The following is a 12182-nucleotide window of genomic DNA, read 5'->3' as shown; positions in this document are numbered from 1 at the left end:
CCTCGGTTGCAGAGTTAGGGCAACGCATGTTTCATGGAACGGCCGTGAACGAACTCCATCGTCAGAAGATCAGAGCCGGACGAAGAAGAGAACTTTTTGGTGGTGGATCCAGCTGCATCTCCATCTTCATCGTCAGTCGACTGGTGAAAAACTTTATCATAATACTGTTTGTTTCTTCTCTGGCATTACGTTGTACTGGTTTTTTGTTCATGTTGTGGTTGTGACTGTCTGCTGCTGAGTTGGATGGACTCAATGCAATGTGTAGTTTGGGTGAGACCAGAAAACGATAAGTCTTCCTGGAATAGATTTGGTCTCACTTTGGAGTATGCGATTGAGAATTGACAGAAGTGGTGGATTGCTGGTGGTCATAGCAGCGTAGCAGGATGACGTGAGTTGAATTTTGTCAAGTGACTCGTGCCGGCAGGATTAGTTTGGTTTAGAGTATCATTTAGTTGCGACGAATCGAACTGTTGAAGGTGCGAGGTGAAATTTTTGTCTAGAGGGTTGTGCTGGTGGGGTGGTTATGATGGTGAGAGCTGTCTAGTTGGGATGAATTGAACTGTTGAATTGTTCCGGAAGATGGTAGGTTAGCTGAGCCAGCATTGTTTGTTTATATAGTTTAAACGTTACTGCTGCAGGACTCAATTCCAAGGCTGCTCTCCAACGTGCAGTTAAGACTGATTTAACTGACTGGCTCAGGTGGATTGTAAATTCTCAGTTCGGCCGATAACATGCCAAGAATCGACACTGGGTTTTCCTTGAGATGGAAAGTGTGGGGAAGAATGTACAGTTCAAGTGAATCAGTTAGAGAGATTTCAGAATCATTGAGAAAGATAAGTAAAATTATGATGTCCACACCGGCGTTGGCCCTTGATACTGCCCTCGACCAAAGTGGCATCAGGGTGTCCCCGGATATAGTGGAGGATGTCCTTAAGAGATTCGAAAATGCAGGTATGTTGGCTTATAGATTCTTTGAATGGGCTGGGAAGCAAAGAAATTACTCGCACAGTGTTAGGGCTTACCATATCATGATCGAGTCTCTGGCAAAGATCAGGCAGTATCAAATTGTGTGGGATGTTGTAAATGCCATGAGGAACAAGAGCATGTTGAATGTTGAGACGTTTTGCATCATCATGCGAAAATATGCCAGGGCCCAGAAAGTGGATGAGGCGGTATATACATTTAATGTCATGGAAAAGTATGACATGCCACCAAATCTAGCGGCATTCAATGGCCTCCTAAGTGCTTTGTGTAAGGCCAAGAATGTGAGGAAGGCTCAAGAGATTTTTGATAGTATGAAACAGCAATATGCTCCAGACTCGAAGACGTACAGTATATTGCTAGAAGGATGGGGAAAGGCTCCAAATCTGCCCAAGGCGAGAGAGACCTTCCGTGAAATGGTTAGCGCAGGTTGCGACCCTGATATAGTGACTTACGGAATTATGGTTGACATACTTTGCAAGGCTGGGAGAGTCGACGAGGCTGTTGGAATTGTCAAGGAAATGGATTCCAATGCCTGTCGACCAACATCTTTCATTTATAGTGTTCTTGTACATACCTATGGGATAGAAAATCGGATTGAAGATGCTGTTGAGACATTCCTAGAAATGGAAAGGAATGGAATTGAGGCTGACGTGGTAGCATACAATTCCCTGATTAGCGCCTTTTGCAAAGTTAACAAATTTAAAAACGTGAAAAGGGTCTTGAGTGAGATGGAGAGCAGGGGAGTTAATCCCAACACAAGGACCTGTAATATTATTTTAACAAATTTGATTAATAGTGGGGAAACCGATGAAGCTTACAGCTTCTTCCGGAGATTGATCAAGGTTTGTGAGCCTGATGCAGATACATATACAATGATGATAAAGATGTTCTGCCAGAGGGATGAGCTGGAGATGGCTCTTAAGGTGTGGAAATATATGAATTCGAAGCGGTTCATACCAAGTATGCACACTTACTCAGCACTCATAAATGGCTTATGCGAGAAGGGTAATTCACCAAGGGCTTGTGTCTTATTGGAAGAGATGATGGAGAAAGGGATCCGTCCATCACGTGAGACTTTTGGGAGGGTAAGGCAATTGCTTATAAAGGAAGGAAGAGAGGATGTGTTGAAATTTCTTCAAGAGAAAATGAACCTTTTGGTTAAAGAGCCATTATGTGATTGAAGTTATGCATAAGGACTGAGGAGCTTTCTGCTACAAGTTATGACCCTGATTTTGTTAGATTCAGGCATTAGGACATAATATTCAGTTTGGCAGCAGTGCTCTGTTTGGTTAAGTTATTGGGCTGTCACTGTGGGTGAGCATCATTTTCTTGTTTGTTCATATTATAGGCTGCAGATCTCATCGTACCATTGGAAGAAGGCCAATGGAGGTCACCAAACAAAGCACTGCAAAAGTCAGGGATCATTATGAGATTAGAGTCAGAGAGAAGATTTTCTTGACGACACCTAGACCAAGATTGCAAGCTTAGCGAACTCACCGTTACAGAATGGATCAGAGGTGTCTGGAGGAGATATGGCAACAAGAAGATAAACACACAGCAGATTTTGGTGGGTCTCTCGGCCAGTGACAGCATTGGCTGTGCAAAAGGTTACTTGGAGAAAAAAGGTGAATGGTTTCGTATTTCTTATGCACAAAGTCTGCAAATTTACACTATACTAAAGATCCGGCAAATTATTCTTTGTCTAACTTCATCACAGGAATTCATACCTCGTCATTGAAGCGTTGCATGGAATAAGGAGGAATAGAAACTAGACTCTGGAAATTGGAAATTTTTGTGACTGTACATGCCAGATCAAGAAAATAGCCCTTATCGGCTGCTACAGCTTTTTGTTGGCAACCATTGCCTTCTTCTGGGGCTATTCACCTATGGAGGACCAATCCCAAAGATCCTCAAAGAGTTCCTCTGTGGAGGGACGAGTCGTCGGGCTTGGGATCGACAAAATGGCAGAGAAGCTCGAGAAGAGACTGCGGGTTTTTGATACCACAGAGAGTGGAGCTCAGGATATTGGCACTGGAGGGCAGGGCTTGCGAGGGAAAAGATCTCAGCAGGTGCAATTTGGAAGCCATGACCAGAGCGGTACTAGAAGGCGAAGTGGACGTCGTGAGACCACTCATCAAGTACGCAAGCGTCGAATCTGCAGAGGATCGGCACCAAGCTGTTAGGGAACAGGAAATAGTTTGATCAAATCAATCAATCTCATATTTTGTCAGTGTTCACATATGTAGACTATGGTTGATTTAGTACTCATTTGGAGAACATATTTTTTTGATCTAAGGTAACAAAGACCCTGCGTGGAGGATTTTTTTCTCATTTCATCAACTTTAACTTCTATTTTCATACTGTCGATGAAATCAAGTACGAGCAAGTTGTGATCGTAACTTTCTGAATTTGAAAATTGAAAACTTAATTGAAGCCGGTAAAATTGAGAGACATGATTGACTTGACAATACTCGATAAAACATGACATGAAATTTGAATGACAAATTCGAATTCCATCATAATTTTTGTGTTCAACTACAACGTCAATGGGTCCTTTGAGCAGGCATGCTACGTTCAGTCAACTGGAAGCCCTTCCTTGAAATCCGCTATTTAAACTTCTTCCATCTTTAGATTGCACAAATGTCATGGCGGTGATCAAATTGGCCCAGGAAACATTTCCATGATTATTTAGGAAACCAAATTGAAAATCACCTGTCATCCTCATTCTAGTTTAGGTCATATATAAATATTATTAAAGAAAAAGTTTAGCGCTAAAGAAATTTGTTATTAAACTAATTCTATCTTTAAGTTGCACAAAACAAAATCAAAAGTCACCCGTGATTCTCATTCTAATTTAGGTCATATATAACTATTATTAAAATAAAAGTTAAGCACCATTGAAATTCGATATTAAACTAATTCTATCTTTAGATCAAAAGTCACCCATGTTTCTCGTTTTGGACATGTATAACCATTATTAAAGAAAAAGTTAAGCACTAAAGAAATTCGATATTAAACTAAGTCTATCTTTACATTGTAATTCGCGATTCTCATTCTAATTTGGGTCCCCATATGATTGTCACTTACACCAAATTGCGATTAGGGATTGAAATTGTATGACGTACTAATACGAGGCAACAAATGTTTGAGCTCGAAAAATTTATATTGCGCCAACTTTATGTGGATGATTACTATTGACCAGCGGTATAGTAGACTCCGGCATTCATTCTAAATGAAAAGCCTACCAAATCTGTTGACACTAGAGCTTTCTCAATCAACGATAGGCGCTGGAATTCAAAACATAATATAACTCAACTTTTGTCCTTTTATTCATTTCGCATCATCGGACAGATAGAACGCAAAGAATGCGATGGGTATGGTTAATTACAACAACGATAATAATAAAAGAAGTGACAAGTGGCTTTAGCCCTTCCCGATCCCAATACACATCATAAGTGAGATCGAAACCCATACCATAATTAACCTTGTTATGAACACGAGCACGGAAACGATCTCTCTCGCCTTCGCTCAGTGCTTTCCTTACTCGCGACATGCCCGTTGGTTAGGTGTTGGAACCGAAACTAAATCGAAACCGAACTAAAATTTTGTGTATTTTTAATTCGGAAAACGAAAAAATGACTGTTCTTCTCTCTGGCCCCTCTCTAAATCGCCACTAAAGAAACCCTAATCTTTCATCTTCTCTTCTCCGTTCCGTTAACCGCGCTCTCGTTCAGCAGTCGCTCAATCTCCTCCCATATTGCACGCTCACCAGTCACTACCACCACGTTTTCCTTTTTGTGGCACTGTCATCGTCATCTTCTGGAGAACCATCGCGAAACCCACCTCGTCCTCCTCCTCCTCCTCTCCGTGCTCGATTCCTCGCCTCGCGATCCGCTCAATGGCCGACCCGGCCTCTGCTTCGGCTCCTTCCACGAAAGTCCGCATCCGAAGAGAAGACACGTGACCGTGAGTTCCGTCTCGATGATTGCATGTCTGGTCTATAGTTGCCATTCCATGCTCCAATCTGCGTTTTCCTTTTCTGTTCTGTTCTCTATCTTGCTTTGTGTTTTGCCCGGTTACCTGCTGTGGCCATAGAATGGAATGGGTTTTGTTTTGGTTTTTACAGCGATGCGCGACGAGGGTCGTTGTGTCAGGATTCTTGGGTTTTCTCGAGGCTATGCGTGAGTTGAGCGTAGGGTAGTGCTCGTGCCAGCTTTTTGCTTGGCTGAGAACGGGGACGATCGAATTCTGAAACTTAGAATGCTGTCTATTTGGGGTGTTTCCTGATTGGCAAATGCATCATTTGACTGATCTTTCCGTCTAGTCAGCGGCTGGCCGACACGAATAAGTTGTACGAGGTTCAAACATCAGACATTTTGGCAAATATTCCTAAGTCATGGGTATAAGGACTAACGCCCGAGGGCATTTCGGGCAGCTTTGAGAAAGGCATTTGGTGAGAAAGCTCCGGCTCGATTCGAGCCTACCAAATGATCGTCTCCTCTTCCTTTTTTCTTGAAGCTTTTGAATTTACATTGACAAGTAACACGAGTTAATATTTTATTTACGATGGTTATCATCACAATATGCAGGGACTAACAAGGCCCTTCCCCACCGACCACAAACACACACCCCAAAAAAGAAGAAGGGAAAAGGCCCTTCCCGTTCCCTAAATACATCACACGGTGAAACCGAAACCTTGACCTGGAATTACTCACACAGCAAACTCAATAACATAGTTAACCTTGTCGTGAAATTTAGTAGCATGACATTTAAAAGCCCGAACTGAATGGCTTGTAGGACTTGAGATCGTGAACAAATCCAGCAACAGAGCCGGCGGCCGCAGCAACCGAGACGATAAGGCAAACCACACTTAGAATCTGGAGGAGCACCCCTTTGGTGCTCCCCTGTGTATTTTCATCTTATTAATGTACATCTCAACCGGGAAATAGACCGTGAGGAGCCAAAATTCAGCGCTCCGAGCAGCCCGATAATGTCGATGAAGAATGGGAGGAGCAGGGAGATCACGGTGGACGCAATCACGAAGACTGTCCTCCAGACCAACTTGAAGAAGAAGCACTTGGATGGGCTGAGCCGGAATGCATACTTCACCTTGTCCTCGAAGAAGGTGAATAGGGGTTGGCAATAGACTTGGAATGCGCCGATGAGGTGGATCACGAGAGTGCCGTCGGCGATGCTGGCCAACCAGTATGGTTCGTAGAAGCCAAACTCGGTGAGGAGGTTTCTGGGCACCGTGCTGCCAGAGACGGCGAAGCCTATGCACCCGGATAACACGTAGACCAGGGTTGCGACTGGTATGCTGACTAGACACGCCTTCTTCATCGTCTTTAATACGGATTCTTTGTACCGGATCGTGCCCTGGAGCATATACGAACTTTTCATATCAACGATTAACTTCATTACATTATTAACCATCACTGGTACTTTATTCTGTCATGCATGTGAGAGGACATTGACTTATTCACCAGAATTTCAGGGAAGACGAGGAAGTATTCATAGGCAAAGGCCATGACACCAAGTGCCTGAAACCACCCCCATAGCTTCTGTGTTGAGGTCACGGTGCTGGTGCTGATTCCAGCGAGGCTTCCCCTGATTTTACCCGTTGCTGAAGATATAACGAACCAGAACAGAAGACCAAATGAGACCATAGGTTCTATCACCGATGGGGAGAGTTCAGAAAGATAATTATAGCAGTTTCGCAAGAAAATAACCCCGTTTGATTCGGCATATGGAAGGGGCTTTGGGATTCTAAAGTCCCTTGGTCAAATGCAAACGCGTTTGGTTCGATTTTTTGGGCAACTTTGGCAAAATGCAATTGCATCTCCAAATAGCTCTAAGGCCTTTAGACCAATGTAGCTCTGGAGGTACTTTTCGAAGTTGCATCTTCGGAATGCAAGTTCTCGGTACTGTTCATCTTCACCAAAACTACCGCACGGAAGCCGATCAAAGGCCGATGACCGCCGGCCAAGTTGTCACGCGTGCCGGCAACCGCCGCTTGAGGGTCGCCCGACCCTGGCGACCGTTGCTGGACCTCAGGCGACGCCTGGGTTGCGTGACCCGAGTGACTAATGGCCTGAATTGCGCGACCCAGGTGGCCACCTGAGGTTGCCTGGGGTCGCTCAACCCCGGCGACCGTCCGGGGGGCCAGATCTGGCCATCCAGTTGCCGAGATCCAGAAGTCCGATGGCGGACTTAAAAAAAAAAAATACAAATATTTTCTTTTTAATTTAATAAAAGTCATTTACAAATGTAAATTTTACCAAACGGTATTTTGGTCAAAGTTGTTTCTCAATACACTTTAGAATTATAATTCACCAACGCTATTTGCATTTTGGAAAATCCCCTTTACCCAAAAGTATTTGCATTTTTGTAAATGTATTCCCCAAAAGCTTAACCAAACGGCCCTAATTCAAGTACCTTTAATTTTGGCAATTCCTAGGAAAACTTCAATGCTGGAGTAGCAAAGGGACATGACAGCAGCGACAATAGATATCCACTCCACATGATATGATTGGAGGATCTGAGAGAGAAGGATCTCAATGATGCCGACTGCAATCATGTAACGATTCCTTTTGATGGGGCACGGGTGCTCGACACCGTGCTTGTGGAAGCAAATGGACCTCTCGATATTCCTGCAATGACCTCAGGAGCCGACAAATTCAATCCAACTCGCATAACTTTCGACACAGGTGAAATAACAATCACAAGAATTTTCACTGAAAATATACTCACGCCAGGCGAATGGAAGATGCAATGGTGTAACTGACGGCAGCCCCAAAGATGGTCACGGACTCAACCAGCCCACAAAGCTTGACTTTGAACCCGCCTGGAGAATTTATTCAAAGAGAAGATTTAGCGCCCAACGCACCTTGATTGGTCATGACAGAGACATTAGTATGTGAATTTGAAAATTAACACCAATACAGTATTACCATACCAAGATTGGCATCGACGACATCTATGTACTTGTCCTTGTTGTCGTCAGGGCTGAAACAGGCGGCGAGGATTTGGGAGGTGTAAAAAGTGACAAAGGCGAACAGAAGCATGATGATGGGGCTGGCAATCCAGCCCAGCTGTGCGGTGGCCCAAGCCAGGGACAGGACTCCAACACCGATCACTGATGTGATTATGTGAATACTCGTTGTCCATACTGTCCCTCCGTGTTGGGAGCCATTTTGTGAGGCATTGTTATCGCTTTCCCGGTTGTTCGGCAGGGACATCGTGGCAGGATGAAACCGAAGCACAAATTAGAAGAATGTAAAGAAGGTTTTTCTTCAATCTTTATGCAGAAGAAGCTGAGAGAGCGAGGGAAGAGAGCTGGATATGGGAAACTGAGAAGAAGGAATGAGAGAGTCGTGCGTTAAGAGTTGCCAAGAGAAGAATAAGGAGGAATGAGGGATAGGGAGAATATATAGGGAGGAGACGTAGAGGAAAGAGAGAATATACGACAAGTATAAGACAGTAACTTGCTGAATCCATTTGTGTAATGAACAGTTACTTGGATACCTAGGATGCATATCGTAATAATTATGTTCTCGGGAATAATTTATGTTCAAAAATAATTTTTCTATTACTGATCTCTAAACAAGTTTCTAAATAAAAGAATGCATTTTGTAATTATACAATTTTCTATTCTCGAAATAGAAATGCATTTGATGTAACCTTTAAAATTTTTTGTGACTTAGAATTTCTTTTAATTTGTTTAATAATTTTATTATATTTTTCTTTCTTTTATTCTTTTCTTATTTCTTTTCTTCTTCTTCTTCTTCTTCCTCTAGCTCCATTGAGGCGGCGACCTTGCTAGCTCTTGTTTGGCTAGTCGTTGACACGGCCATGGCCGGCCCGGCAACTTGCTAGGGGAAGAAGAGGAGTAAGAGAAAAAGAGAGAAAAGAAAAGGAAGAAAAGAAAAGAAAAAAAATGGTTTGGGTTTGATTCTTGAGTTGTTCTTTGGAATAAAGAATTTTTTTTTCTACTTATTGATTATGTTCAAAATTTATTCTCAGGAATGAAAACGTATACAAACGGATTTCTATTTTATTTCTGTTTTAGGGAACAGAAAAAAACAGGATAATAGAAGTGTCATCACTCGCTAGTCTACCATTGACCTCGGTCGTTTGTGTAGTGCCCATTAGAGCCTTTCACAAAAGAACAGTAAATATTATTTATACATGAAAGTTGAAGCTTGTTGATGAAGGTATGACAAAAAGAGACATAAATAACCATTTAGAAACTCATTAAGACATAAGCCATTATAATGATGATAATGTTGATGAAGGTATGACAAAAAGAGTCATGTAACTTTTAACACGTTTGATTTGTATCAGTGATTACCGATTTTGCTCATTGTAATCCTTTTCATTGTTTCTATTGTGATAGTCATTACATGACTTTATGTAATAGCTATACAATCAAAACTATTATCGTTTCTCTAGTACCATCTCTCTCTCTCTCTCTCTCTCTCTCTCTCTCTCTCTCTCTCTCTCTCTCTCTCTCTCTCTCTCTCTCTCTCTCTCTCTCTCTCTCTCTCATGTTAGATAATGTTCATATTAATCATTAGAGTAGTATTAATGACGTAATAAGAGAATGATTAGTTTGATATTATACAAATGTGACCAATATTATTCTTAATCATAATATTCGAATTATTTGTTGATACTATATTTAATAAATAATATATCATATTATACATTTGTAAAATACTAATTCTAATATTGTTCACAATACAATAGTTGAAATTATTTTAATAACTTAAATGAATGTGATATACAATTATCACAAATTTCAGGAAGAAATACGTTTTCTTCACAATAGATTAACTAAAATAATTATTAATTATCTCAATTATAGCTATTTATAATTAAAGATGCAATTTTGTAAATAATGATGAAATTACATTGTTAATAAACCTTAAGATTTTATTGTTCATAATGTTATTTTACATTAAAGGTGAGTATGATTTCAGAGTAGTACTTGGAATCTAAAAACTGGACTGGTGGGAATATGTCCGATTCAAAGTTCCAAATTCCAAAAATTGAAGAATCTATCTCGACGGGTAGGTTCTAGAATCTAGATTAGTAGAACCTGGAACTAGAAACTAGCGGTAATTATTTCCGGATCTAGTTCGATTCTACTTTGGAATCGGTTCCTAGTTTCTAAAACTAGGAACGAGACCACCTGGTCCTAGAACCGGATCGGACAGAAGTAATTGGTCTAGTCCGGTTCCCGAGTGGTCCAACGGAACCAATGGACGTCGAGTTTGTCAACCAAGTCCAAGGGTCTAGATGAGAAAGAAGCTAGAGAGGATGGCCGTGGGAAATTTGAGGTAGGAGGCGAACCATTGGGCGAGGGCGAGGTAGAGGCTTGAAAGGATGGAGATGATGGGGACCAGCGCAAGGCCTCCTTGTTGACGCAGTAGAGGACGCTCGCCTCCGCCGCTTCACACATGTCGCATTGTATCTTCATATCCACACGAACACACACATGGCGCAGCCATCGGAAATCTCAGATTTGATCTCGCCACAAACCGATGCTTCCAAGGATTTTTCTTAAGAGAAAGAGAGCAAAGAAATCCAAGGGATTTGCGCACTTGAAACTCTTAGTTTCATAGAGGAAAATGGTGTACAATTAGCAGTGCTTTCATTTTTCCTCCTTATTTTATTCTTTTTCTTTTCAGTTTTGTCATCTTATTTCTTGGGAATTGGCATGGAGTTATTTATATCATTATGGCTAAATGCCCGCCACATGTACTTGGCTTTAGGGATTTGTGTCTAGGGACTCACAAAAACCATTTCACACTATTTTGTCAAATACGTAGGGTTGTCTAGGTTGCTGGTTTAGCTACTTTGCCTTAATTACCACAACCACCCTAAACGAATTTAAAAGCAAAGGACTAACAAAAGTCGGTTGGTTCGATTCCCAAAAGCCACACCAACGGAACAAAGTTCCCTTTTCCTTACGAAGAAATCGGTCCGGCGAACCACTCATTACCAGTTTCAATTTTATGAAACTGGAACCAGACTGGCATCCCTGAGAGCTGTCTATAATAGGTCAGCCTAGTTTGGTCTGGGCAGCTCCTGATTTGAGCGGTTCCTATTACACATCCCTATTTAGAACCTAAAACCTATAGCTTAGAACTTGAAATAAATTTTTGTATTTTTCTTGATCTATGTATTCACATGATTCTACAATATTCATGGCGTCCAATAATGAATGTATAATCTAGAACTACTAGTCTAAATTTTCCTTTTATGACTAAAACTTTTACTTTATTAATGTTTCATATTTTCGTGTATCTAAATATTAGTTATAGTCAGTGAATTGTAATAGTAAATGATGATTATTAAAGGTGATAATTTGCTGCAATCGTTCAATTAATAATAAATGTGAAACATAGGTAGGCCTTGGAACCGCCATTAGAACTTATAATAGAATATATCCGAGTTTTAAAATATGTAGAGTAAGTTTCAAGTTTCAAAAAATAAGGAACATGTTTCAATGAAGATATTCTAATTTCCACGTAGAACCTCGTCGGAGGCTCGCTGCCCACCACAAGGACAGTCTAAGAAGGAAGAAGGGAGAAAAGAAAAGGAAAAAGAAAGAAAAGAAAATAAAATATTTAAAAATATTTAAAATTGTCACGTCGGCGTCCGGCTACCGGCCGACGTCCACATCAATACCTGTTGGACAAAATTGGCCATATAGATTGAATTAATATAAATGTTAAAAGGTTTATGATTGAATTGATTCAATTGAAAATTTTAGAGCTGAATTTGTACCGATGCAATAGATTTAGGATTTTTTTGGTACTTTTCCCCTTATTAAATAGTTATTGAACAGACCAATAAAAAAATTATTGCTTTTCATGAAAATCCTTTACCCTAAAGTATTTTTGCATTTACTCAAAAGCTTTTCTCAAATGTTGAACCAAATGCGGCCAAAGTAATTGATTTTCATGCGGTCATCCCTCCTATTCTGTGTCCTGTCTTACAAGAAAGAATTGAAAGGTGGTATTCATATGAGTCAACCCTTAATTATGTAATTTTGTTTATGGTTCCCTGAGTTGGGAGTAGACGTGTGAGTGCAACTCATGATATCATTTGAAGACTATTTCTAGCCGCCATAATTTTTCTAATATTCTTTTTCCTCCAGATATAAATGAAAGAAACGTGTTATAATGTAG

The 12182-nt window shown here is 40.9% G+C and overlaps 2 protein-coding genes across 3 annotated transcripts; one reads left to right on the top strand and one right to left on the bottom strand.

Annotated features, from left to right (window-relative positions):
* The first annotated feature begins 9 nt into the window (after positions 1 to 9).
* On the top strand, positions 10 to 3320 carry LOC104450535 (pentatricopeptide repeat-containing protein At1g77360, mitochondrial). Of its 2 annotated transcripts, XM_039314209.1 has the most exons (3): positions 10 to 143; positions 639 to 2609; positions 2702 to 3320. In XM_039314209.1, the coding sequence occupies exon 2, from the start codon at positions 732 to 734 to the stop codon at positions 2163 to 2165; it is 1434 nt and encodes a 477-aa protein (XP_039170143.1). In that variant the 5' UTR covers positions 10 to 143; positions 639 to 731; the 3' UTR covers positions 2166 to 2609; positions 2702 to 3320. The 2 variants fall into 2 exon arrangements, with proteins under 2 accessions (XP_039170143.1, XP_039170142.1); XM_039314208.1 differs by having other exon boundaries at positions 28 to 2609.
* A 2556-nt stretch (positions 3321 to 5876) lies between these two features.
* On the bottom strand, positions 5877 to 8328 carry LOC104429884 (amino acid permease 3-like). Its single transcript, XM_039315352.1, has 5 exons — positions 7940 to 8328; positions 7735 to 7828; positions 7420 to 7634; positions 6468 to 6607; positions 5877 to 6360 (listed from the first exon to the last, which is right to left on the bottom strand). Exons 1-5 carry the CDS (start codon positions 8220 to 8222, stop codon positions 5899 to 5901), a joined length of 1194 nt encoding a protein of 397 aa, XP_039171286.1. The 5' UTR covers positions 8223 to 8328; the 3' UTR covers positions 5877 to 5898.
* Positions 8329 to 12182: the final 3854 nt, after the last annotated feature.

Source organism: Eucalyptus grandis, chromosome 6 (assembly GCF_016545825.1).
Source record: "Eucalyptus grandis isolate ANBG69807.140 chromosome 6, ASM1654582v1, whole genome shotgun sequence".
Lineage (NCBI taxonomy): Eukaryota > Viridiplantae > Streptophyta > Magnoliopsida > Myrtales > Myrtaceae > Eucalyptus > Eucalyptus grandis.
This window is presented reverse-complemented; position numbering and strand designations above follow the sequence as displayed.

Excerpts from the sequence above, each read along its gene's own strand:
- LOC104450535 (XM_039314209.1), top strand. The coding sequence starts at position 732 with ATGCCAAGAATCGACACTGGGTTTTCCTTGAGATGGAAAGTGTGGGGA.
- LOC104429884 (XM_039315352.1), bottom strand. The coding sequence starts at position 8,222 with ATGTCCCTGCCGAACAACCGGGAAAGCGATAACAATGCCTCACAAAAT. Across the intron at positions 7,829-7,939 it reads TGTCGTCGATGCCAATCTTG|GCGGGTTCAAAGTCAAGCTT; the intron begins GTATGGTAATAC and ends TAAATTCTCCAG. Across the intron at positions 6,361-6,467 it reads TCGTCTTCCCTGAAATTCTG|GGCACGATCCGGTACAAAGA; the intron begins GTGAATAAGTCA and ends TATATGCTCCAG.